This window comes from Pyricularia oryzae, chromosome 2 (assembly GCF_000002495.2).
Source record: "Pyricularia oryzae 70-15 chromosome 2, whole genome shotgun sequence".
Classification (NCBI taxonomy): domain Eukaryota; kingdom Fungi; phylum Ascomycota; class Sordariomycetes; order Magnaporthales; family Pyriculariaceae; genus Pyricularia; species Pyricularia oryzae.
Window position 1 is genome coordinate 4,318,337 of NC_017850.1, and position 25,360 is coordinate 4,343,696.

A 25,360-nucleotide genomic window follows, 5' to 3' on the forward strand; every position below is an offset into this window, starting at 1 on the left:
TTAGTGGGCTAATACACTACAATACAGGGGGCGTATTATTAAAAAATACCCTGTACGATCGGGATCGCAAGGCGTGGGGACGCCTAAATACCGCCAAAAATTCGTTCTGTTTGGAGGTAAAAGGGTGCGATATCCTTATTCGAAATACTACATCTACGGTTTCGAATTACGCCTGTGTAATTGGTGAATATAGCACCGCCTCTAGCCTAACCTTACAGGGGGTTACAAAGGGCTACGCAGCCCCGTTGGAGGTAAAACTAAATAATATAGTCCCTGAAGACCAAGACGACTATAAAATCTACACCGATTCGGAACCGGGAGAAAATACGGTAACGGAAGTGTTAAATCCCAAACAAAATAAGGATATAACCGTAGATTTACCTGTAATGCAGAAATTTAGTGCAAAAACCCCTGAAAATCCACGTGAGATTGGGCCCCGTAGGCCCGGTAAGCCGCTAGATGACCCTTTTAAGCAGCCTAATACAAAAGGGGCTAATACCGAAAAAGAGGGGGTTTCCCACACAAGAAATCCGTTGTTAGAACCTCCTTTAGTACCGGAATTAGTGCAGGCCCCTGTAAATTACCTCCCTTTAAGCCTAAATCGAACTACCGATGGTTGGGTAACAGCTGAAGGAGACGGAATTACAGGCGATTGTGACGAAATCCAGGCCCAAAAAGCCCTGTTATGGCACAGGCGCTTAGGGCATATAGGGTTGTTATTGCTTAAAAAGACCGCTAAAAACGCAGACGGTCTACCTAATTTCGACAAAATTAGGGCTATTACCTGCATTACTTGCATTAAAGCCACCTCTGTTAGGCGTACAAATAAAGGGGCACTCCCTACACCCCCTAATATCCTCGATTCCATAGAGGGTGATACAGTAACCCTTAAACCTAACCCTCACAATAAAAAACCCGTATTTTTGTTATTAGTGGATCGAAAATCACGTTTTCGGTGGTCGATCTCACTACGGAATAAAGCCGGACCTACGGTTTTAGTGGCTATTAAAGGCTTTTTTAAGGTTTTAAAAGCTACGTACGGGCGCTACCCCACTAAATTTCATTTTGATGGGGGGCACGAGGTAAATACAGAGCTTCAAGATTGGTTTGCAAGTAAAGGTGTTAATTTTAGCACCTCCAACCCCTACAACCATGGCCAAAACGGGCTAACGGAACGGTCCGTTAGGGTTATTTTGGATAGGCTAAGGTCTACCATTTTAGCGGCAGGTCTACCACTATATTTATGGTGTTATTTACTGTCAGCCGTGGTTGATTTAGTTAACCGTACAGCGGTAACTAACAGGGAGTTAACACCCTACGAGGAATTTTATTCCGAATTTCAACCTGGATTACCACACAGGCCTAATTTAGGCCATTATCGGGTTATTGGTACCGTATGCCAGGCTATTATACCGCTGGAAAAACGCCAAAAATCCAACAAATTGGCTCCCCGAACGGAAACAGTAAGGCTTTTAGCCCATTTATCCAATTCTACAGCGTTGGTTTACGCCCCCGCCAGACGGGCCGTATATAAAACCTCTACCGTAAAAATTTTAGAGGGTATACCCGCTGAAAATTTGGCTATTCCAGGGGAAACGCTACAGATTTCAGAGGGGGAAAATCCAGATTTAGAGGGGGATTCTAATTCTGAACCTGAAGACGAAATCTACAGCGCCAAAACTTTGGATCCAGTGGATAATAATCCCCTACCTCCCGCAATTACAGTTCCTCCCTGGCCTGTACAGTCTACTGTTCGCCCCCCAGAGCTTATAACGGTAGCGGTGCCTAATTCAGCACCTAAAATAACGGAAGTTCCGGTGTTTTCGGCACCTAAAATACAGAATATGGAGTTAAATTCGCAGTTCGAAAACCCAGATCCTATGGATATCGATTACGTGCATTATCTTTGTTATCAAACCCAAAAGAAAACAAAGAAAAAGCCCACTAAAGACGGCGAACCAAATAGCTACCAACAGGCCCTAAAAAGCCCTGAAAGTGCTAAATGGTTAGCAGCTTTAGCGTCTGAATTCGACCAGATCGTTACTGCAAAAACCTTCCGTTTTATCCCTAAAATTAAAATGCATACAGGCCGTAGACTAATCTCTACCCGGCCGGTGTTTAAATTAAAAAAGGATGAAAATAATAAGCCTATAAAGTATAAAGCCAGGCTTGTTGTTAGGGGGTTTTTACAGGTCGAAGGCCTAGATTATATCGAGACTTTTGCTAGCACTAGTATACCGCCCACCTGGCGTATATTATTGGCTATAGCTAATGCACAAAATTGGGAAATAGAACAAATCGATTTTATCGGTGCGTTTTTAAATAGTGACCTTACCGACGTAGATATTTATTTGCAAATTCCAGAGGGTTTTAGCGATTGGGCTAGATCTTGCAGCCCTACTACCGCTAAAATTTTAGTGCAAATGGGCTATAATCCAAAGGAAATGCAAGTTATACTGTTGGAAAAGGCGCTATACGGTCTGAAACAGGGCCCAAGAGAATGGCAAACAAAGCTAAAAAGCCTACTTTTTACAGAAGGTTTTAAGCCGCTAATCTCTGATCCAGCTGTCTTTTATAATGCTAAATCCAAGCATTTCATTGTTACTTTTGTTGACGATTGCCTGCTAATAGGTCCTAAATTGCAATATATTCAGGATTTAAAAGCCCGTTTTAACAAAATATACGCATTGGAAGACAGGGGCCCTGCAGCCTATTTTCTAGGCGTTCAGATTATAAGGGACAGGCCTAACCGCCTGCTTTGGCTCCATCAAAGTCAGTATATAGAGGAAGCATTAGCAACGTTCGGATTAGCTGATTGCAAACCTATTTCTGTTCCCTTACAGCCGGGTGTGCTAAAATATAGTGGGGGCAAACCCGTAAATGCGCTAGAAATCAAATTGTTACAGCGTATTATCGGCACCCTAATGTATTTAATGCTATTAACGCGCCCGGACATCGGTTTTGCGGTTCAATGGTTATCTCGTTTTTTAACGAAAGCCACTACAATCCACTTAACGGCAGCTAAAAACCTACTTCGCTACTTAGCAGGTACTAAATCCCTAGCAATCTGCTACGGAAATAGGGTAATTAAAGCTAATTTACCACCTAACTCTTTGATTGGGGGTTTTAAAGGCCTAAAATTACTTGGTTTTAGTGACAGCGATTTTGCCGGGGCTAGGGAAGATTCAAAATCCACTTACGGATATTTGTATACCCTATCTGGGGGCCCTATAACGTGGAAGTGCAAAAAGGCTAGTACTATAGCTTTAAGCACCCCAGAAGCCGAAACCGACGCCTTAGCGGAAGCCCTGCGTGAAGCACAGTGGCTTAAAAGCCTATTTACAGAGATTGGACTACCTGTAAAAGGCCCTATTGCAATATTTGGAGATAATACAGGCTCTATAGCTAACGCACACAACCCTACGCACCACCAACGTACTAAACATACGTTATTAAAATTTCACTACGTAAGGGAGTTAGTTACAGAAGGATTAGTGACCCTAAAATACCTGGAATCCAAACAAATGCCCGCTGACGGCCTTACAAAGCCCCTAACGCTTCCAATTCACAAGGTTTTTTTTAGAGCTTATAGGGTTAAAACCCCTGTAAACTTAGTTTTTACCTATTGAATTGTAGGGCACCTAGTTAGTTCGTTAGCTAACTACCACCATTTTTCTCCTTTGTTTGCAATTATTGGATTTTTGTTAGCCCGACACCAACCGATCTACCCAAACCTACCCTGCTCAGGTTGATTATTAAGCAACTTATACCGACCTTATACCCGAAGTCGAATCCGAATTTAATTAGCTCGCGTTTTGGGCGACCTAGCGATTTTTAATCTACCCTATATATTAAACTTTTCTGGGATCCACAACAACGAACAGCCAGATTAGCTACCTGGCTTAGTAGTAAGTTCCGTTGGTTATAATCTGTAGGTCGTGGGTTCGAATCCGGGGGTTGTTACAATTCTGGGGGTCTTTTTCAATTCGGGGGTTCAGTCAATCGGGGGTTTGGTACAAAGGGCTTATTCATCCAGGGGGTTCGCACCGGGGGTTCGAGTTGGGTTGGGACACAAGGGGGAATTTCTTTTGTTTTTTTGTTTTGGGGGTTTTATTTTACGTACTTTTCTTTTCCGACTTTATTTTTGGATTAAGTAGCAAAAGAGAGGGGGTGTTAATTATATGCATTATTTTGCATGTAATAAGCCCACTTTTATTTGTATATAGCCAATTTTATTTAGTGCCGAAGTGGAGTGGGGAATGGTGGAATTCCGTTACTTTGTTAATGCAGGAATGCAATTTAAAGGTCAGCGAGTGGGGTTAGCTACCCTGTACCGGGTTTAATACCCACCCTGCACCTGCGAGTCAGCTACCCTGTACCGGGTTGAAAATTTCACCAAGTCAACGTTTAAATGCAAACCCAGAGATGGTTTGTATGCAAATGAGGGTGTTTTTTCAAAAACCCATACAAATTAGTTTTTCGGAAATTCATTCGCGGCACCGGAACCTTTTCTGGCGTGCGGACCCCCACTTCGATGTCGGAGAGTATGTAAGGGAAATAAAGCAAAATCTCCCCCAACCAATTATTTATCAGTACCAAAATTATAGTGCATTTCTACCTATTATTCAGCGCTTTTAGCACTGGTTATTTACCACGCCGCACCTAGGGTTTACCCCTATATCCCCTGTTAGCACCATTGTTATTAACAAAAACCCCTAAAACGACCCGAGATATCCGACTTCAACTGCAAAAACTTTCCCAATCCAACAAAACCAACGCTACTTCACGTCTTTTATTTGCAAAAGTCCAAAAAAGCTTCGAAGCCAAAGATACCCTTTTGGCTAGCGCCCAGCAAAAAATCAGCTTATTGGAAGCACAACTGGAGGCAATACGGCCGGTTAAAAGGAGGAGGGTGGTTCCGGATCCAAACGAGCTTTTGGTTAACAAACAGAACATTATTGGATTGCAGGAAAATGATATAGAAAATTTGGAACCTTTAGCTGATGAAGAAGAGGTTAATGAACCGGAGAAGCGTGAAAACGATTGTATTTTTGTCCGTTGATAATTTTATATTTAAATCAGTTTATAAAAGTAGGCATTTCGTTGTTAGATTTTCAGGGTGCCGAACAGGGGGGGTGCCGAACAGGGGGTACGCAACGTTAGTTAATAGTTTGGCAGTGCACCTTCGGTCGCTCTTTTTACCTACGGAGCGGTAGCACAAGTTCCAACAAAAGGTCAGACATTTTTAACTGGTTGCAAGTATTCTGTAACGGAGCACAATTGTGCTCCCCATCTTCACTTTAGGCTACTCGACCCTCTGCTGCAAAAAGTAAATCATTGCGTGTATTTTCCACCTTAGTTTGGGTACGGGGTACTGACCGTACAGTAATCGTACATACTGTAGGTAGTAGATGAGATACACTGTACTGGTGCCACCAGTCTACGGTGCGTTTCAGCTAAAGCCAAAAGAAGAAAGAGGCTACAGATCTATACCCACAAATACGTTCCACCACGGACAACTGACAAGGGATTTGAGCTTCTCGTCACAGACCACGTCCCATTCACACTTCCGAATGAAACCCCATCAGCCAGCGAGAGTGCTGTACTTGGATATGTAGTACGTGTAGGATGGGTCCTATCGGCCGGGACATGTGTCAAGAAAACAGATGGCAGGGGGATTTTTGTCGGGTATTTGTCTCCGCATAGCGCACCTCCAGGCCTATACGTCTGTATGTACTATTGGTACTGTACTGTACTGGTTGCAGAACAGGTAGAACCGTACCACGTAGTAAATTACTGTTGCAATATAGGTACAATACCTACCTAAGGTAAGTGGGTACCTAGGTAATTACCTAATCAGTTAAAACGATTTTTCGGCTGGCCTAAAAGCTAGTACCAGATTCAGACAACCCCGCCTACCAGCTACCCTGAATCAAGATGTTCCGTACCTGAGGCACTGTAATTTTAGATCGGGTTGATCGGATTTTCGGCCGTCACCGCCACGAGGGGTGGTTCGCCTGCATACAGTAATAAGGGACCACCGACAGTGCTCCGTGTCGTTTTTTTTTTTTTTTTTTTTTGGACTTGCCGCCTAGCGAGCTTTAGGGGACAGCACCTAGGTTCTCGGAGAAAATTGGTCCCTAGTTGATCACGAAGGACGATTACCGTAAAACGAAATTCAGCAATCCTGAGGTTGATGGGAGAGAGAGAGAGAAGTAACCATTTCTACGATTGCTACGTATAATGGCCGATAACTATAGTAAATCCCTCCGAACATCGCAAGTCTCGGTTGAGTAACCTACAGAGCCTACCAAACTACGTATTGGAATGGTATGCTGGCTCAGAGTCGTGTGACATAACCTTGCTTGCCTGGGAAAACAAGATGTCTCCTAGCTTTTCAGCGACGACTGGTTTGCCAGATATGGATGAATGTGGAATTCCAAATCATCCAGGCATGTAGCACGTGCAGGGTGGGGACTCCGGCTGTAGTGTACCACAATACTCCCCTCAACGACAATGCTGACTTTCGGCGCGATAAGATAAACTCTTGTTTTTTTGCAGCATGCACGACAAAGCACGGCAACGCACTGCAAAGTGAGAATGACATACAGCAAAAAACGCTATTCAGGCTGTGGTTACGTACCACATTTAACTCCCGGCGCTGTTCCAGCCTTTTGAAATTGCGCGGGGATAACAAGAAAAAAAAGAAAAAAAATTCAAACATAAACCAAAGGAGAATACTGGACATTTCTAAAACGACGCATCACAAACAACCTCGCGCGCGTATTATGATAATAAGGCAGCTCGGTTCCCGAGCCATGACCAGTATGGCAGCAAACACGGTGCCTATCCCGCGCAGGGGTGTCGATTACAGAGGAAAGATAGTTCTTGCACCCATGGTGCGCAGCAGCGAGTTGCCGTCGAGGCTGATGGCGCTTCACTACGGCGCCGATCTGGTATGGGGTATGTCCTGAAACCCAGCGCTTTTGCAAAGACAAAGTGACTCGTTGCCCGCCTCGAACAGAACGTCAAGAAAGCCCGCTGACCAAGGAGATCAATATGACCTCACAGGACCCGAGACGGTCGACTACTCCATGATCGGCACCACGCGCCGCCTCAACCCAAAGACCAACGTGCTGCAGTGGACACGACTCCAGAACAACGGCCAGAAGCAGGCCCCTCCCGACGCCAAGGAGAACGCCATGTTTACGATGCACCCGGAGCTCGAGGGCAAACGCCTCATCTTCCAGCTGGGGTCGGGCGACCCGGAGCGCGCCGTTGCGGCCGCGAGGCTGGTCGCCAACGACGTGGCGGGCATCGACCTCAACGCGGGGTGCCCGAAGCCCTTCAGCACGACGGGAGGGATGGGCGCGGCGCTGCTCAGGGACCCGGACCGGCTGGTGGCCATACTGGAGGCGCTGGTGCGCGAGGTCGCCCCCGCTGCCGAGATCGGCATCAGCGTCAAGATCCGCCTACTGGAGACCGCCGCCGAGACTGAGGCACTGGTCCGCCGGCTCGTCAAGACGGGCATCACGGCGCTGACGGTACACTGCCGCACCACGCCCATGAGGCCGCGCGAGCGCGCCATCCGCGGCCAGCTGCGCATGGTCGCCGATGTCTGCCGCGAGGCTGGCGTCGCATGCCTGATGAATGGCGACGTCAAGGACAGGGACGAGGGCGTCCGCCTGGCAGCCGAGTACGGCACCGACGGTGCCATGATCGCCAGGGCTGCCGAGGAGAACCCGAGCTGCTTCCGCGCCGGGGCCGACGGCGGCCTCGCCCCCTGGACCGAGACCGTGCCCTTGTTCATGAGGTTCTGCCTCGACATGGAGAACAAGTTCTCAAACACAAAGTACCTTCTCAACAACATGATACCCGGCAAGGCTCCAGAATTCCGGCCCACGCAGCACGGCAAGTCATACCTGGCTCTGTGCGAGGCCCTGAACCTTGAAGACCTCGTCGAACAGGCCAAGGCCTTAGACGACAAGCTGGGACTGACGGAAAGACAAGAAAAGTCCAAGCCAGTGGCACCTTTGGAGAAGAAGAAGAAACAGAAACAGAACAACCCCGCCGCACTTGCTTCCGGTGGTAACATGAGCAAAGCGAGGGATGCAAGTGCAAAGCCTCGCAAGCCGTTATCTGAAAGGGGCGTGGGGTCACGGCAAGAAGAGTCACATATTACAAAAGCTGCGGCACTGGAACCAGCGACGTTGAACACGTAGGTGAGGTGAGGCGGTGGTCAAGCTTCAACAACAATTTTTTTTTTCTCTTATTTAACTCATTTCCCTCCCTAATCCTTTGATTTACCTCCTGTCGATATAGCAAGTAGCATGAGCATATGGCCGGCGTTAATTCAATAGAGCGGTTTGTTTGGTTTATTCCGAGATACACAACTGGACTTTCGAAACACAACATCATTAAGGGCAGCGTTAGCCATAATATTAGTATTTGAGACTGTACATTGTGCCTTGCCCGGGCCTCATGTTCCGGAGTATTTAGTCTAGTCTGTCTTAATCTTGGATGTTTCTGTTCTTTGGATTCATATACTTGAAGAGCCCCGAGCTTAAAATCCATCTAAACTAGTTCTAAACCCTCTTTCCCTGCGCTATCAGATCCGCAACCTTGGGCGGGAGCACCATGACACTTCGGTCGTTGCGGCGGTGAAAGTCAACCAGCGCGATGGCCGTCTTCTCGGGGAGGTCCTCGTGGATAAAATGGCCGGCTTCTGGAAACACTTGTAAAGCGTATTTGCCTGCATATATAGTCAGTCTCTATGCCCTGTATGGTTGAGATTTCTACCCACTGTGCGCTTTATCAAAATCTCACCTTGCATCTGCCCTATCGTCAACTCCGTGTCCAGACGATCCGTCCCAGCCACCAGCAGCATCTTGCCCCCGCGACCAGTCAGGAACTTCTTGCTGAGGCCGACGAACCAACCCTCCCAGAAAGGCTGCGTGGCCGCCAGGTCCGTTCGCCATCTCCAGGGCCTGGAATTCCCGCCACCAGCTCCCTCGTCGGCCCCGTCGGTGCAGTGTGTGAGGAGTGCCGGCACGCTGGTGCGGGCTGAGACGGAGTTGCGAATCGTCCGTGAGCGCACATGCCAGTCGATGGCGGCCGGGACCGAGGCAAAGCCTGTAGGGCGGGTGGAGAGGTAGGTCTGCATGCTCTGCAGCGCATCCATAGCCGACCCCTCTACGACATCGAGGACCGCGTAGCCGAGGAGGACCGAGTCGTCCAGCCGCCGTAGGCCCGCGAGGTGCGTGACGACGGCACCACCGAGCGAGTGGCCAACCAGCACCATGGGCGGGAGGGCCTGCCAGCCCATCTTATCCTTGGTCGCATGTATGACGCCGAGCAGGTCCGCTGCCAGCGTCTCAAGGCTCAGATCCACGCCGGGTGAGGACGTGGTCGTTGATCCGTGTCCACGTGCATCTAGAGATAGGATGCCTGCGGACGGGTTGAGCTTCCTTACTTCGGCACCAACGATGGCGAAGCTGAGGCCGGAAGACCCGGCGCCGTGGTGTGTGACGAAGAGGGGTCCCTTGCCGACTGGCGAGGTGAGGTAGGCGTGAAAGGTGTTGGTCGCCCTGGAGCCCTCTGTCTCGACTTCGAGAAACAGCTCCCGCTCAAAGTACGTCGTCCATGGGACGGGTTCCAACGTGCGACCTCTAGACAGCCTACGATCACATCGAAGCAGTTTTGATCATCAGCAGGGAGGTTCACGGCAGCTTCAAGGCAGGGGACGCATTTATGGATAATCCGAACCCTTGTGGCCTGGCAAAGAGGTTTTGCTGCACAGACGGTACGATGGTCCCTGTCGACGAGGCAGATGAAGCAGAGGATGAGTCGTCCTCGGGGAGCTCTGGCAGCTCCGGTACAGTCCCAGTCTCTTCGAGATAGTCTTTGGGCTGCTGTTGTGTCTGATAGGTAGGGGCTTGTTGCTCATCGGCCTCGTCGAACTGCGGTGTTGATGCCATTGGATCAACACGCGCCTTTGCCCATCTTTTCTGCAGCTCACTCATCGCGGTTCATATGGAAGAGGAAAGAGCAGTAAAGTTGGCTCTGCGATAATTGATTTCTCCTGCCAAGAAATAACTGATGTTGAGAGATTTATAAGATGGACGACGGCGCACTTTGCCTATCGTGGTGGCTCTTTCGTGCCTGATCATTCAAATGATGCACGCACTAGATGTGATTGTATCCGTCTGTTTCCACTGCTACACTACAACCCTTGACGGCTGGGGAATAGGTTCAGCGCAGTGAGCAGACTTGATCGACAGGGTCTTAGGCGTTTGAATATCTAGGTCGCCTCTTTTAATTAACAGTCGGTTGGAGAATGAGAATTAACGCAAGGAAGGAGTGAAGGATTGTTTTCATGTTGATTGTTCAAGTGGGATATGGCGACTCGCGACCCCGCATACTTGTTCATACTGTACGCATGTGGCAGATAACAATGCAAATTTCGATTGCGAGCAATACTAAGCATAGAACAAATGCCTCCTGACATTCGTCCGCAAACCAAGACAAACAAAGATCCGAGCCGAGACCTGACATTGACACCATATCAGAAAACACAGGAGCAGTGGGTCTGTACAGTAAAAAAGAAATTGTTAGGTATCTTATGTAGTCCAAGTAGATAGGTTCTCTCGTCGTGAGGGGTATGCTTGTACGTAATGAACGAATGGCTAAAAATACACACACCATATTCAACAATGAGTGCTCGCTGTTAAAAGATGGCATCATACAAAATACCAAAAGAGACTAGGAAAAGAATAAGCCTCAACATGGCTTGGTTCCAACCCCATGCACCAGTCCCGGCACACAACTAGTTCTAGTAGCCACCGCGCGGTCCATAGCCATAGCCGTTGTTGTTGTAATCGGCGCCCTGGTTGTAGCCGCCTCCATAGCCGCCTCCGTAGTCCGACGGTACGTAGTTGCTCGGGTTATAGTTGTTTGTCGGCCGAGGGGCACCGTAGCCACCGCCAAGCGCGGGCAATGTAGGCTGCCTGCTTTCTGCCGTCCCTATCGGTGCGGCTCCCCCCAGAAGAGTCTCCTTGTCATCGTACTGGGACTGCGGTGTGAGAGGCCTAAAAGTGTCGGCCCGGAATGTGTCTCCAGAACCCGCAGGTTGTCTCTCACTGGGGTATGGGCTTCGAGGCCCAGGGCTGAGGTGCCTTTCCGGCATGGCACGTGGCGGTGCAAGTGCCGACTTTTCGTCCAAGGCCGTGTTGGCAACGGCAAACGTAGCAGATGAATCCTTGCCTTCCGTCTTGGGCCGGTCCAGGAGAAGGGAGTTGCGCGCGTCAAGGGGCGTCAGTGTGTCGGCATCGCGCATTTTCTCTGTAAGCTCAAGTTAGCAAATCCAGATCTATCGCAAAAAAAAAAAAAAAAAAAAAAAAAAAAAAAAAGAATGGTTGTAGGGGATATGCTTTCGCAACTTACCGAGCTCCTTTCTCCGCTTACGATGGGGGTTGGCCTTGCAGCAGGCAATTATGGCATTCCAAGCAATGAGAATTGCCAAAACACCGGTCAAAGTAGATTGGATGACAATAAGGACGACACCAGCCACCGTCTGTGTCGTTTGCGTTACACCAAACTCCTGGACAAATACCAAGATGACCACGACTGAGAGCACGCGGACAACGGCGATGATGACATTGATAATGTTGCCGGATTTCCGCTCGTATGGTCGGTTCCAGAGGAGCATGGCAAGCATGACAGCCTCGATACAGAGCAGAGAGATGGTCTGGACCCTCCCATGTCCATCCCCCATAGCAATACAGACGCCCTTTGCAAAAAGGTAGACGATTGTCGGCACAAACAACCACCAGTAGTCCTTCTTGTACGACTCGTAGAACATGCTGTACTTGACCCAGATGCTCTTCTGGTCGTAAAGTCCGCTGGCGCTACCTTCTGCCTGCTTGAGCTGGCGAGCAGTGTACCAGATCTTGAAAGAGAAGAACAGTAGCACACCGGTGAATAGTGCCAGTGTCACTCCGGCAAGCGTCTTGGCAGCCCAAGAATCTCCGTGTGTGAACTGGAATATGCAGTACAGCACCCAGACTCCATAGAGCAACAGGATGAGCGAGGTGATGGCGCGCGCAATTGAGCCCCAATAGTGCTCGCGAAACCCAATCAGCGACTTGGGAAAGTTTCCAAAGAGAGCCCAGAACTCAAGAATCAGCTTGAACAGCAGGATGCCGACGGCGATGGCAACAATGGCAATAGCCACAATCAAAAGAACCGTCATGAAGGTGTTCGCGGAAGGAATAGAAAGCTGGTTGACGTAGGCCTGAATTCCAGTGACGGTTGTGCGGAGGTTGTCGGGCATGCCAGAGTTTTCTTGGCCCGATGCCGGGGCGGTGGTGTTGATGCTCGTCTCAATCTGCCTGGCCGCAAGCATGACAAGGTCATCAAACGCTCGCTTTACCTTGACCACGTTGCTGTGCGGAGCCTGGATCGATCCGTCATCGAAAACCAGCGTGGTGTTGCGCAGGGCCTCGACGCTGTCGGCGGTAAGGTTGCCGCCGGTCATGCCGCGAAAGTCGTCAATGGCAACCTGGAGTTGGGTCCAGGGGACGAGACCGGTCGAGAAGGCAAAGTTTTTAGAAAAGCTCCTGTAGACCTGCGGGTAGGCAACCGAGAGCATGCCATCCATTGCCAGACCTTGGAACCATCCAAAAACCTCGGTGAAGCTGGGACTGACAGTCCCGAACCCGGCCGCACTGCCGCCGGCTGCGGCACCACTTCCACCTGCAACTGCGGCACCCATAGCGGAGACTCCAGTCATGACAAGAGCCGCACCGGCTACGCTAGCGGCAACATACGAAACCGCGGGAACATTGGCCGTCTTGCCGTTGGACACCTGGGACCTGATACACGCCACATTTGATCCAGAGTCCAAGGACTTGAGTTCGAGAGTGGCGAGGGCGGCGATATCGGGGACCTGGAAAGCGATCGCGGGAACGGCATCGGCAAACTGAGCTGGAATAACTTGCGAACCTCGTGCGGAGAAGGTGCCAGCAGGAACTAGATAAAGAGCAATGCATCATCCAAGTCAGCAGTGATCTCAAAAATTAATAACAATACAGATCCATATCACACCAGCCCTCTGTAACATACCTGGGCACAATTGGGATACAAAGGTGGCAGCAGAGCAAGGGTTGAACTTGTTGGAAAAGACGCTCTGGCCATAAGCCGTCACGTCCAGAGAGGCCGTCACGTTCTGTATTTTGCTGCTCGTCCCGCTGATGTCGAAGACGACAGTCTTGTTCGAGGCGTTGTAAGTGATTTCCATCTTCTTGACCTCCACGGTAGCGGTGGTTCCGCAGTTGCTGAAGCCGCTAGTTTTGAGAATGTCCTCGGCCGCAACGCCTTGCAGTGCCAATGCAATGATACCAAGGGCACCGGCGGCGAGCCGATGCCATGGCCCCTTTCCTCCACCGTATCGCGCCATAACGATATCGGTTTGTTTCTGTAACTGTCGGATCGAATGGCCTGAGCTGATATCAAATATGTGCCGAAGGATTATGTTCGATTTTGCTGTTGTTTTGCGTTCTCCGAAGAAAAGGATTCTGGTTTATCTGAAATGTGATGCGTTGCTGGTCATGAGATCGATCCGGTCGAGTTCCAAATGTAAAGCAAATAATAAGAAATGCTTCAAGTATATGGGTGACTCGAGACTAGTCGGCCACGCGCAAAGAAAAGAAAAAAAGAATTACCAAACAATGAAGAGAAACAAACGAGGGGCCAAAATGGCAAAAAAGAACAGTGAACAATCAAAATGTTTAGAATAGAACAATACGGGCCGAGGATCAACCTGGAAAGAATGAAAGAAGGGCAGATAAACTGCCCTTTGACCAACGATTCCGTCGACGTCTTGTAATAGAAGCGTTCTCAACCACCAACTAGGAAATAGTCTATGTCAAGACGTCTTGCTAACTCCCTCACTGTCGGGACGGTGATGTGAAGGAGGAAAGAGAGGGAGGAGCAAGATCGATGACAAGGGTGGTTCTAGAGCGAAGGTCGTAGGGATAAAAGAGGGAGACAGGGAGTGGTTGTGAACGACGCGCCAAGAATGCAACCGGCAAGCGAGTACCGGAAAAGGGACTGGCTTGCCTAGGGTTGCAGCCACCTACAAAGATGTCAGCAGCAGATAGATGAAACGAAGGAATATGTGCAAGATCTATTAACGACTGGGTGAGAAGCCAAGGAAGGGTTTGCCCAGTAAGGACTTCAAAGCGATAAGCGACAAGGTAGACGGGGAGAAGAAAGAATGAGAAACGAAAGAGACAAGAGAGGAAGAGACAGTTAGCTCTGATCGACGGTAGAAAGGAAGGGGTACCCAAAGATGCTCCACGCCGGAAGTATATGGACAGACAAATTAATTACCACCTCATGTATTGTACCAGAATTAGTGAGTGCTTCGCAATCCAGCCCCGACTGATCAAAAATCTAAACCGCCCAGACCAAGGAAGGCCATTGTTACAATTCGGCTCAGGGATGCAGCCCGATACGCTCGCCAGGAAAAGCGAAGTGGGCGGGATTGCGGGTTGACATCTTTCTGTAGCCAAGCAGAAACAGACAGACACCACTCGAGAGTCGGGCATCTCTTTCTTTGACGTCGGGTCGAATGGGGGCGGCGGCTCAAACAAAGCTTGCGCGTGGAGCGGCGTTGACGACGATTGGACGCCGTCTTTTCACTGGCGTCAGGGGTACGCGCCGGACCCCACCAGTCACGAACCACCCAACCCCGATGAACAGGCATCGGCGGACCCCACCCCAGCATAAAAGTAGGTAAAATGGCCCTTGACAGGCAGGGATTTACCAGCGTCCGAAACACTTCTGAGGGGGCTGCTGAGACTGGCCCGGGTCGCTCTTATGATGGCTCTTATTGGAAGAATTGCTCTGCGACGCTCCATCTTGATAGCGCATTTCATTGATTGCAATTGTTCTGGAAGCTGAGTGAATAACGAGAGCCCCGTTGGACCCGGGTTTCTGAAGAAGAGATTGCAAGATCGATGAATTTTCAGCTCGTTCCGTTCAAGTATTCAACATTTCCATGGAACAGAAGCGAGAAAATGTGTACACGTACTACCGAATATTGTACAGTACGGTATAGTAATAGAGCATCTCCTCTGAGGGATTGAAGTTTTGCGTAATTGTAGCACTCGATTGTTTCGCTAGCACACGCGCACGCCTTGGCAGCCTCGATCTACAGCCCATCTTGCTCCCCGTACGTAGCTACACAGGATGTTGGGTGGTCAATGCAATTCCAGCCACAAAGAAGCACAAACGACTGACTACGTGGTATTTAGTACGTACCGTAATGCGTAGTACAGTATTAGACGAGTTAGTGGTCCGCCGATCTGTGTAGGGGTCCAGCTCTCCTCAAATTATCGACTGACTGTACAGTACTGTTCGTCTTGATTCTTTTAGCACCACACGAGATAGATGAATTCCGAAATGATCTAGTCTAGACCTACTTCTAGACCTAGTCTGTAGACTGACATTAGTTAGGTACAGTAGAGCAACTTATACGGGGTAGCTTTACCAACTACCGTATTTAGTTCATCACAGGCTTGGTGCACGTATCCCTCTGGCTACCTATCCAAACAAACATGGGCCGATTTGTCTTTTTGACGTCCACGGTTTGTTGGATGACATCAAATGTCTCCAAGCACCAACCCTCCAGCCACTTTTGCCTATTACAGCTTAGACTTGCGTCCAGGATATGCAAGGCACAATTCACCGTCGCATCGCCGCTGAGCCTCACTTCATCCCTTGGATCTGCTACGTGCCTTGGTGCCTTTGAGCCTTGCGTTTATGCCGTTTGGATTTTCCATCCAATCTCCTCGTTTACGGGATATAGATGGGTCCTCTTACCCCCTTTTTCTTCTGGTAAACGATCGGAGGACGTGGGATTCGCATGAACATGATGACGGGGATCCAGGTTATCAAAGTCATCAAAGGCACGGGCCATCGCTGTAACGCCTCCACGCTCCTTTTTGCGAATGACTCGGGAGCAGATCCGTAGCTGCCCAGCACAGAAAGTAGTCCATCATCGGCAAGCTAAATGCTTGACACGTCAACTTATGAGACAACGCCAGAGACCGTTGACTTTCTATAGCTACCTTCTGTTTGTTTATGGGTTTGCCGATACGTTACAGAAACCAAACGATAAATCGCCGATTCCAAAACAAAAACAAATAAAAAAACCCATTTGTTCGGGTTCTCGTTCCGTACGTACGCCTCCCATGATGGATGCATTACTTCCCTGCACTCGCTGATCCTTTACAGCGCGCTGAGCTAGATCGCATCCATACAAAACAAATGACTTAGACGTCAATACTCAAAGCTGTATACCCTTGGGACAAGCGCCAAACCAAAGAAGAGAGAGAGAGAGAGAAAAAAAAAACAAGAATATGACCAAATTTTAAAAGAAATGGGTATCTGAGCTATTAAGATCGAGGCAAAACATGTGAAAAGAGGCATGGGAGATGCGAGGCACCAAAGTGTTCTTTCAGTCTTTACCAAGGCTTACTGTAATGCCATCTTACTGGTAAAAATTGCTCCCGCCCGCTTGCTGACGGTCTACACTTTGAGGGTATGGGGAGGTCCGTCCTTGAAATTGACCCCCCATACCGGCTCCAGTGCTCATCAAGCCACAATCAAAGTTCAAGACCGTGGCGCTGTCGTGAAGCGGCGCGGAGCTGATTGGCATCTGGGGAAAAGGCTCTAGACCGTTTGTAGTAACGGAGAGACCAAATTGCCGCTGAGGCGTGGTCAACCCGCCAAAAGAGTTGGCCGAGACTGGCAAATCAAGGAAGCTTGCCTGATGAGGCGTCTGATACGCAGAGTTTGGGCTGACATTCGGCATGCCCAACACAGATGTCGTATCCAGTGGGTGTAGGCTGCTTAAACCATGATTGAAGCTTGGGGCTGGAGTGTGGTGGAACTGAGGACTGACAAAGGGCCTCCCGGTATCAGGAGACGTTACACCATAGGGGAACTGAGGTTGCTGAACTGAATAAGCGATTGGACTGTGCCTTTGGTGTCCTGGCATCTGCAGGTGAGCAGGCTGTTGGGGCAAGCCTCTTTGGGCGTGCATATGAGTCTGTGGCTGGTCCTGCGCAGGAGGGATGGCAGGAAAAGGACGTTGCGGTGGTTCCTGGACAGGACTGACGATCGTATCGGCATCTAAATGTTTAAGAGCAACAAGCCTCAGGATAGGGAGGCTTATCTGCTCCATGTGTTTTGCGAGATGCACGGTAAGCTTCTTCCATGTCGGAAAAGTCTTTCCACAGAACCTGCAGGGCTCATCCTGTGGTCGTGCTCGGGTTTCGGCATGGCAACTTTCAACTTTTTGCCATGTACGATCCAATCCACCTGCACGCTTGATGGCAGCCTTAGTCTTGACCTTTGGCTCCTGGAACTTGTGCTCGCGAACGAGGTGCTGCAAAAAGTTATCGCGGCGATAGCATGTGTGTCGACAATCGGCAACGTCGCAGGTCCACCATTCCAGGTGTCGGTGACCCTCGTTCTCATGTCGGACCCAATCCGCCTTCCGCTTGAATATTTTGGGCTCCCGGCACCTGTCCCAGGTACAAGTAAACGGCTGGACGTCCTCGTGCACATGCTTCGTCCAGTCCGACGGTTTGTGAAACTTCTTGCCCTGGAAGCATAGTTGGCATTCGAACTCGGCGGGCAGCGTCTGGGTTGGTGGCATCGGTATATCGCGAGGAAAGCTGTCCTGGCCAATGGCGCCTTCCAGTGGTGTTGATAAGTCTTCATCGGAGCCCTGGATCCTGGCAGACCAGGGGTCCTGTGCTCCTTTGTTCTCAAGTGCGACGGCAGAACCGCCCAGGGCGATACAAAGCTTGCCGCAGTGGCAGTTTCTGTCCTGCACGCTGCCCATATGCTTGACTTTATGAGTCAAAAGACTCTTGTACCGAGCAATCTGCTGGTATGCGATGCGTTCCACCAGATAGTTGTTTTGCTCAGCGAGCATGGGATTCAACCTGAGTATATGTTCCGAAAACCCAGAAAGGTTTGGGGCAACATCATCTATCAGTTTCGTGCCATCCGAACTCATGTCACCATCATCCTGATCATCTTCATCATCGTCGTCGTCTTCGTGATCAGTCACGCCCACTGTGTTGGCTAGATTGGCCACCGGGGGGCCACCTGCTTTCATCCACATGCCGGCAATGTTTGAGACCGAGCTGTTGCCTTTGGGCCTGGCAGGGAGGTCGGACTTGGCACGGCGACGAAACGTATTGACTTTGAGTCCAAATGGACTCTTTGGAGAGACAATTGGGGTGGTCGAGCTAATAGATCCACTCCGAGCATGAGTGGTGCCGATGGCGGCAAAGTTGTTTCCCATTTCCACGAGAGCCGTGTTGATGCTCGGCACGGGTCTCTTGCCCCAGCTGGGAGAGCGAGATGGGGGCGCGAGTCTGTCACCGCTCTCTCGTCTCTCGATTGCCGGGTTTGACGCATCATCATCACCCTGGCCGGTGAAAGAACGTTTGAGATTGGCCAACCCTGAGGCGCTTGGTCGCCTGCGCACCACTTTGAATAGCTCGTCCAGAAAGTTGTTGGGCTTCTTGGGTTCGGCGTGGCTGATTGAGAGCTTTTTAACCCAATTGCCACTAACAATGCCCTCCATGTCTACAACACTCGGTAAGCTCCGACGCCGGGTACCCCAGGTTGCTGCTCTCGACACAATGGAGTCATTGTCACGGCACGCGGCCTCAAACTTGGCCACAGCCTCTGTTGCAGTTTTCGGTTGGGTAGGGGTGGTTGCTCCCTCTACTATTGGAAGAACAGTCGGTGAGTCGCCCCAAACGCGGTTACTGAGCAAAATCTGGACGTCGTCCTGTGTCATCGGCCCCGACGCATCCTCACGAAAATATGTCTGGCCTGCCTTGGTCGCGTTCCTAGTGTCACATCCCAGACCGATTTCACGATCTGGAACGCCTACACCGTAGAGCGATTGAGGCCTTCCCTCGCCGTCGGACACGGACGAAGTGTCAGCAGTGGCTGATAACCAGTTGTCAACGACGCTGATTTTATCTTGGGTCTCACGAGCCGCTGCCAAATCATTCGGGCTGGGAGTCTCAGCTGCAGAACGACTACGAGGGTTCAGTCCGCCTTGACCCGTGACAGTGTCTGGCATCCATTTACCTGCCCCGTCGCGGGAGACCTCAAAATGTGATGCTACGGGTAAACCTAACCCTGAGTTCGGATCTAGCGGCGCGGCGAAACCCATGAGCTTTACATCCATGGTATCATCGTCAGCATTGTCGTCCCTTCCCCACATTGACACAGTTACCCTTGGGCTTTGCGCCGATATGTGAGACATGGTTAGCGCTATCCCGTCGTCGCTGGAAGTAATGCTGTCGCTGGTGTCTGGTGTGAACTGCGACTGGGGGTCCACTACTGCCGATTTTGGCGGCAAGACATCCCCCGACGGCCTCCTTTGAACAGGAGGGGATCTGGTATGTAACGAAGGGTCTGGGCTCAAGGGATAGGTCTGGTTGGTTGACGAGAGAGATGACACAGGGGGAGGGTTGAATGTGTGCTCTGTGAGGGACTGATCAAAATTAAAGTCGTAAAAAGACGAGTGGAGACTCTCTCCGAGGAAGGACGGTACCCCGCCGTTGGCGTCGCCAAAGTTGACGCCCAAGAAATCGTCGCCGATGTCGCTGTTGCTAAAGTCGCTTGCCTGGTACTGAATACTGTCGGGCGTAGACCCAGTCGATGTGTTCGTGTCTTGAAATGTAGGAGACGTTGAGCCGATACCGTAGTGGGCAGAGGGGGAGAGACGGTTTAAGGTTGCGGCCGCCGATGAGGTCCCGGGGCGGTCTCCCTGGATGTTGACGGACCGCTGGTCAGGCATACCCAGTCGACCACCGTTGAGGTGCTGAGACGGGATAACAGTGAAGGTGGACGTCATCTCCAAAGAAGTAATGCGTGCGGCGCGAGATTAATGCAGGTGCGCGCAGACGGTATTTAATCTGGACGAATGATGGTGAAGATAGAACGGCCAACCAGAGTGAACCTGTCGTCGAAAGGTCCGTTGCCTTCCTTCCTAGGCCGAGCACATGTTCTCGTCTCTGGGCTCAATTTTTGGAAGAAGAAAAAAATGGAATGAAAAGAGGTGCGGAGTGGCTCGCAGTTGTCGCGCAGAAGCTCGGTGGGATGCTGAATGCGCTTGCTGGTAGTTTAGTCTGTCGCAGGGCTGTGTCGCTAGCCACAAAACCAGTCCGATATTTACTTTTTCTTTCTTTCTTACTCGATGAGACAGCTGGGATTCGCAGCGGGAAAGATCGCGGCGGGAATGCAGAATGATTAGTGGAATTGTTCGATCACAATGCAAGGTTTGATGAAACAGCGGTAGTAGGTTTGGGATGAAAGAAGATCAGATTGAATATGGGCGCAAAGGATATCGATGGTGGCATTGCATGCACCCGCCCACCCACAGCTAAGCTAAGGCTGACAGGGTCTGTCTGGTAGTGGAGGGCAAGGCAGGTACTGTGAAGCGGTAAGCATGTACTGACAGTTAACTACTTGTTTATTAACCCATAACGGCGCAGGCATTGCATTTGGCCCAAGTCTCTGGGCTGGCTACCTTACCTTTTGCGAAAGTCGATGGCTGCAGGCTGGGTGCTATTGTTTTGGGGGCTTCAACCGAGGAGGAGCGCAGCGCTTATCGGCAGCGGGCTGGACTGGGGTTGACGTGAAGGTCAGGGACAAGGAGTGGGGTGGCGCGTGCTCCCTGCGGCAAAGTCCCTAGCTTCCAAGCACAAGACTTCGTAGAATACTGTAGGTACTGTAGTAAGTCTCGGTTGGGTAGGTATGTAGCCCATGTTCCGTTTTATTCACACTGTACGGATTGCTCAATAAACGGGGGTTATCTTGAATTCTCTAGAGTTGACACGTCTAGTCAAACTCCTGCCCCATGATTGTAGTTGTGATTAGTTCAGTACTGTTCAAAGAACCTTATGAAGTGTGATAGTTAGTAATCGAATTCAGTGTCCCTCCGTGTTCTATATTTGTCCTAGGTCCACTTCAACTGCTTTGGTGGCCCGTGCCAGACATAGTCGGGATCCATGAACGTACTGCCAACCACGTACAAGGGCGGGCGAGGCAGAGCTGTCTGATCTCAACCTTTGTCAAGAGTTGAGACCAACGAAGGAAACATGGAGCGAAGGGGAAGACACGATGCTCTTCCACACGAGGTGACAGGGCTTTTGGACCCCAATTCCTGTTACTAGGTATGTACTCCCAAAGACTGCGGCTTAGCTGTAGGGCTGTGACGGTTTAGGTGGGTTGCAGCCCCTCCAGCGAGAGAACCAATCCATTCGAGCCATTCCCACCTTACCACCCGCACCTTGACTGCCACCTCCCAGGTGAGGTAGGCGTTTTTAACGGCAGACCACTGGGCTTTTCTGCACGGCTTTGCTCTGTGGCTGAGCTTTCGGTGCATAGCCCAACCCCGCCCACTCCAATTAGTTGATCAACTGTCATCACGCAGCCAACATGATCAATCACCCAGCCAGTCCCTGTACCGGAGTAGGGGGATTTCCCGCATTTGTGTGCTCCATGCTTGTATCCTGAAGAAAGACAAGAATACAGATTCAGGACATACGTCGTTGTTCTACCACGTACCTAATGTACCACGTACCGGTATGTGTGGTAAAAGTCGCGAGCTTCCATTTAGCTTCATTGTCGCCTGATCAAAGTTTAGTGTCGGCAAAAGCGGAGGTGCGAGCGGAGGCTTTGGTCGAAACTCCGTAAAATTCAAATGACGTTCTGGACAGGCAATACAAGCGATAGCTCCTCCGCACCCTGCTTTACCTTACCTAAGCAGTTGACAGAGTCCTTCGGTACGTACCTTAACTCGTGTGGATCATCCACCTGAGGGATGGAGCAGCGGCATGGCATGGATTTGTCAGGACCCCCGGGCGATCAGTTGTCAGACCAGTCTGCGCTGAATTACTATGCGGAGTCTCGGCAAACACTGACTGACATAGCTTCGTTTCGATGTACATAGCACAGAAACAACGAAAACACTAGTATAAATCACAATGGTAGGGAAAACAAGCCCACACTTATCAGTCATGCAAATCTTTCAAACATTCGTTCAAAAATCTGACATCCGTGATCGCAGGGTCTTGAGCTCACAGCATATGGCCTCTCAGGCCTCACTGCAGCTGGCGGCATCGCCGGGTACGCCCGCACCGGATCGCTACCATCTGTAATTGCCGGATGCTCGGTCGGATTCCTGTGTGAGTCTAGAAACGTCATTCTGTGCTACTGAACTCTACAGCATGGCAACTCGCAAGCTAATGAGCCTCATGACTCGTTTCAGACGCCCTCGGTGGTTACAGGATTCAGAACCACCAGTCCTACGGCGTCGAGCTGTGCCTTGTTGCCTCGGTCATCCTCGGAGGCGCTTCCATCCCCCGCGCCATTCGCCTGCAGAAGCCTGTGCCCATTGCTCTCAGCTTGCTCTCAACGTTTGGTGCGCTCACATTCGGGAATGCCGCTCGTCGGGGTGCGTAGATGACGTTCGAATACCGACGCGCGATGGCACGGCAAAGGCTTTGTTGGGTGAGGAAGATCTAGCGGGCAGAGGGGACGCAAAGGGTTTTTCTCTTCATAATTTGGGCTGATTTCGTGGGTTCATGGCGAAGATCGGGGACATTCTCGCATCAGCGTATAATACACATGTAAAATTACAGAATGACGTCCCCTTGTCTGGCTGTTTTCATCCGTCTTGGTAGTCCCCATCCAAGACCGTTGACTTGGGTGTCGTTTGTAACGTTCCGACCAGCTGTTTGGGATTGTTCGTTCGTAAACCGTCAAGAATTCTCGTCAATCTCCTTCCACTTTGCCCTGACCTGCCTCATCTTGTCGTTGGTATTGTTGCGGTTCTCGAGTTGATGTTTCGCTCTCTCTGCCTTGAGACATTCAGTGAGGGACCTCTTTAGATCGTTACACATGCCCATCGATTTCCACAGGAAACCCCGAGCATGGCATTCCTCGAAGGCCTGTACGATCTCCTCGCACCCTGGAAAGCGTCACCGTCAGTAACAAAGCAGAATTTGACGTCAGTCGGCAGGGTTGGGCGGGTTGAACTTGATTGAAACGTACCGGCATTGTCCACTCTGTGTAGATGCGGATGCATATTTCAGTCGTTTATCTGTCCCTTAAAACTTGGAGCGATGAGTTTCAACGGCGCAAAGCTGGCCGTTTTTTTTTTTTTTTTTGCTGTTATACCGTAAGTCCATAAGTTTCGTCAGGGTTGATGTTCAGGGACTCGGACCGCGCTGGATTTGATAGGACCCACACCGAATCGACCGCGAAGGTAGGGTGGATCCCATGGCTGAAGGTCGAGCAGGCGACGCGGGGCAAAATATCATTGTGACAGTCCAGTCTCTTTTGTTCAACCACTTGAACATCATAACTCTAACGAAACTGCCAATCTCACCGTGAAGCTAAAAGAGTAAATTAGATCTGAAGCGTCTGGAGTAACCAAGATATACTCTCAATCACGATCTGAAGATGGCTTCACAGCAGGTGTCTGTAAAGAAACAGCAGGGTTTGTTTGTCAAGATTGCCGATTTTGTCCTCACGTGAGACACCGCAACCCAACTAACACTTGACTCCCTCTATAGAACTTCAAGCCCAGTATAGCACCTACAAGGACACTCTCCAACAGGTAGCGCGTAAAATTGGAGATGTAGAGCAGGAAGCAGAGGAGCACAAGTCAGTTTTTGCCATCTCATCATCCTGCAACTCGCCTTTGAAGGTCGCTATATGGCGAGCAGGACAAGCCGTCAAGACACCTGCCGCCGTAACGCACTCCCTGCTCATGGTTCTTGCAAGTAGCTGACCTCGAGACTTGCCGATAGACTTGTTCTCGAGACATTACAACCTCTTCCTGGAGACCGCAAGTGTTTCCGTCTAATTAACGGCGTACTTGTGGAGAGGACCGTCAAGGACGTTGTCCCAGCGCTCAAGACCAACGCTGAGGGCTTACGAAAGGTTCTCGAGGACCTGGTAAAACAGTACAAGGGCAAGGAGGAGGAGTTTGAAAAGTGGAAGGTAAGATCTCTGCTCTGGTATGGACTGCATACATTCTCGCTCAGGACTAGGACTTACCTGCCCATCGTGTACAGAAAAAGAACAATGTTCAGGTCGTGCAGTCTTAGCTTAAACCCATCCAATTGCTTACCGGAAGACACTGCATCAGACACAAGGCACCCAAAGTAACTGGCTTGCTGGCGTATTTGGTAAAATTCTGGCACACCCAAATCACTGGAATCGCAGTCGATGCGGCTACTCTTAGACAAGCAGTATTTATCTAAGCGTCACCACCGACACTTGGGACACGCTGCGGAAGTCGATGCATTCACATTTATCCATCGGCACTGCGTCACCTTGCGCCAATGATATTTGACTTGCAGTTGCAGAATTGTGACTGTGGCAGGCGGCATGAGAGCCTCGCTGCCCAACGGTCGCTGGGCGTTTGGCCTCTAGTTGTTGGGCTCCAATAGGAGAAAGCAGGCTCAAGGGCATCGATATCGCATGGAGCGGCTGATACGAAGTCTACGTTGCCAACGTAGAGATGCTGATCTCGATAACGTCAATCGAATTTTCGGTGCATGGGGACTCAAAGACATTGTGATCAGTGACCAATTTTACAATGATTATTATATCTGTCAAGGTTATGATATCATCCCAAGTTCAAGACTCAGAATGCCATGCGATGACAAGCCTTTATTTGTTACACATTGATTCGACAATGCTTTTTCTTGATATTGTATGCCCCCCCCCCCCCCCCCCCCCCGATCTGCATCCCTATTTCGGTTGCGTCGTATCAAATTGATTCGGGAGCGAGTCGGAACATCCGGTACATTTTGTTTGAAGGTTGGAAGATGGTGTGATGCCAACTCATCTACGGACGAATTATGCATGCAACTTCTGACGGTGGCTCAGTCGCAGCTCGCCTCGCTCTTCCCCGTCTAGGTAGGTACCTCACCTGGAATGAATACATGTCTAATGCTATTTGTTCGCTGGCTATGCCGTGCACAATGAAATCCTCGACCTTCTCGCAATGTAGCTGGCCCGCCGTGGTTTTCTATTGTGACAGTCTGTGCATAAGTACCTAAGCTACTTACGAAGTAGCTGCATGAGCCCACATCATCAGCTTGCCAGCTTGGGCTCGGTACCGGCAAACAAAGTGAAATGAACAAGACCTGGGCTTGCTACCCAATCACAAAAGGTAGGGCAGACGAAACATATCATTGGCTAGGGATTTTACACGGGGCCTGAAAGCAAGGGGCCA

At 50.1% G+C, this 25,360-nt stretch overlaps 7 protein-coding genes across 7 annotated transcripts; 3 read left to right on the forward strand and 4 right to left on the reverse strand.

Moving 5' to 3' along the window:
- Positions 1-6,549: 6,549 nt before the first annotated feature.
- On the forward strand, positions 6,550-8,640 carry MGG_01648 (tRNA dihydrouridine synthase). Its single transcript, XM_003714584.1, has 2 exons — positions 6,550-6,963; positions 7,072-8,640. Exons 1-2 carry the CDS (start codon positions 6,789-6,791, stop codon positions 8,220-8,222), a joined length of 1,326 nt encoding a protein of 441 aa, XP_003714632.1. The 5' UTR covers positions 6,550-6,788; the 3' UTR covers positions 8,223-8,640.
- Positions 8,422-10,445, reverse strand: MGG_15748 (protein phosphatase methylesterase 1). The gene is made up of 3 exons (XM_003714585.1): positions 9,766-10,445; positions 8,827-9,677; positions 8,422-8,752 (listed from the first exon to the last, which is right to left on the reverse strand). The coding sequence occupies exons 1-3, from the start codon at positions 10,020-10,022 to the stop codon at positions 8,586-8,588; spliced, it is 1,275 nt and encodes a 424-aa protein (XP_003714633.1). The 5' UTR covers positions 10,023-10,445; the 3' UTR covers positions 8,422-8,585.
- Positions 10,394-14,620, reverse strand: MGG_15749 (uncharacterized protein). The gene is made up of 3 exons (XM_003714586.1): positions 13,123-14,620; positions 11,443-13,029; positions 10,394-11,340 (listed from the first exon to the last, which is right to left on the reverse strand). The coding sequence occupies exons 1-3, from the start codon at positions 13,454-13,456 to the stop codon at positions 10,832-10,834; spliced, it is 2,430 nt and encodes an 809-aa protein (XP_003714634.1). The 5' UTR covers positions 13,457-14,620; the 3' UTR covers positions 10,394-10,831.
- Positions 14,621-15,682: 1,062 nt separating this feature from the next.
- MGG_14806 (uncharacterized protein) lies at positions 15,683-21,233 on the reverse strand. The gene is made up of 2 exons (XM_003714587.1): positions 20,641-21,233; positions 15,683-20,538 (listed from the first exon to the last, which is right to left on the reverse strand). Exon 2 carries the CDS (start codon positions 19,958-19,960, stop codon positions 16,556-16,558), a length of 3,405 nt encoding a protein of 1,134 aa, XP_003714635.1. The 5' UTR covers positions 19,961-20,538; positions 20,641-21,233; the 3' UTR covers positions 15,683-16,555.
- Positions 21,234-22,018: 785 nt separating this feature from the next.
- MGG_01651 (transmembrane 14C domain-containing protein) lies at positions 22,019-22,974 on the forward strand. Its single transcript, XM_003714588.1, has 3 exons — positions 22,019-22,097; positions 22,178-22,295; positions 22,379-22,974. The coding sequence occupies exons 2-3, from the start codon at positions 22,276-22,278 to the stop codon at positions 22,680-22,682; spliced, it is 324 nt and encodes a 107-aa protein (XP_003714636.1). The 5' UTR covers positions 22,019-22,097; positions 22,178-22,275; the 3' UTR covers positions 22,683-22,974.
- On the reverse strand, positions 22,618-23,293 carry MGG_14807 (uncharacterized protein). The gene is made up of 2 exons (XM_003714589.1): positions 23,164-23,293; positions 22,618-23,080 (listed from the first exon to the last, which is right to left on the reverse strand). Exons 1-2 carry the CDS (start codon positions 23,195-23,197, stop codon positions 22,872-22,874), a joined length of 243 nt encoding a protein of 80 aa, XP_003714637.1. The 5' UTR covers positions 23,198-23,293; the 3' UTR covers positions 22,618-22,871.
- Positions 23,294-23,419: 126 nt separating this feature from the next.
- MGG_01652 (uncharacterized protein) lies at positions 23,420-24,806 on the forward strand. The gene is made up of 4 exons (XM_003714590.1): positions 23,420-23,611; positions 23,688-23,778; positions 23,925-24,117; positions 24,192-24,806. Exons 1-4 carry the CDS (start codon positions 23,575-23,577, stop codon positions 24,222-24,224), a joined length of 354 nt encoding a protein of 117 aa, XP_003714638.1. The 5' UTR covers positions 23,420-23,574; the 3' UTR covers positions 24,225-24,806.
- The last annotated feature ends 554 nt before the right edge of the window (positions 24,807-25,360 follow it).

Coding starts and splice junctions, on each gene's coding strand:
- MGG_01648 (XM_003714584.1), top strand. CDS start 6,789: ATGATAATAAGGCAGCTCGGTTCCCGAGCCATGACCAGTATGGCAGCA. Junction 6,964..7,071: donor CGGCGCCGATCTGGTATGGG/GTATGTCCTGAA, acceptor ATGACCTCACAG/GACCCGAGACGGTCGACTAC.
- MGG_15748 (XM_003714585.1), bottom strand. CDS start 10,022: ATGAGTGAGCTGCAGAAAAGATGGGCAAAGGCGCGTGTTGATCCAATG. Junction 9,678..9,765: donor CTCTTTGCCAGGCCACAAGG/GTTCGGATTATC, acceptor ATGTGATCGTAG/GCTGTCTAGAGGTCGCACGT. Junction 8,753..8,826: donor GACGATAGGGCAGATGCAAG/GTGAGATTTTGA, acceptor CTATATATGCAG/GCAAATACGCTTTACAAGTG.
- MGG_15749 (XM_003714586.1), bottom strand. CDS start 13,456: ATGGCGCGATACGGTGGAGGAAAGGGGCCATGGCATCGGCTCGCCGCC. Junction 13,030..13,122: donor TGTATCCCAATTGTGCCCAG/GTATGTTACAGA, acceptor CTCTTTATCTAG/TTCCTGCTGGCACCTTCTCC. Junction 11,341..11,442: donor TAAGCGGAGAAAGGAGCTCG/GTAAGTTGCGAA, acceptor TTGAGCTTACAG/AGAAAATGCGCGATGCCGAC.
- MGG_14806 (XM_003714587.1), bottom strand. CDS start 19,960: ATGACGTCCACCTTCACTGTTATCCCGTCTCAGCACCTCAACGGTGGT.
- MGG_01651 (XM_003714588.1), top strand. CDS start 22,276: ATGCTCGGTCGGATTCCTGT. Junction 22,296..22,378: donor ATGCTCGGTCGGATTCCTGT/GTGAGTCTAGAA, acceptor GACTCGTTTCAG/ACGCCCTCGGTGGTTACAGG.
- MGG_14807 (XM_003714589.1), bottom strand. CDS start 23,197: ATGCATCCGCATCTACACAGAGTGGACAATGCCG. Junction 23,081..23,163: donor ACACAGAGTGGACAATGCCG/GTACGTTTCAAT, acceptor GACGCTTTCCAG/GGTGCGAGGAGATCGTACAG.
- MGG_01652 (XM_003714590.1), top strand. CDS start 23,575: ATGGCTTCACAGCAGGTGTCTGTAAAGAAACAGCAGG. Junction 23,612..23,687: donor GTCTGTAAAGAAACAGCAGG/GTTTGTTTGTCA, acceptor CTCCCTCTATAG/AACTTCAAGCCCAGTATAGC. Junction 23,779..23,924: donor CAGGAAGCAGAGGAGCACAA/GTCAGTTTTTGC, acceptor ACTTGCCGATAG/ACTTGTTCTCGAGACATTAC.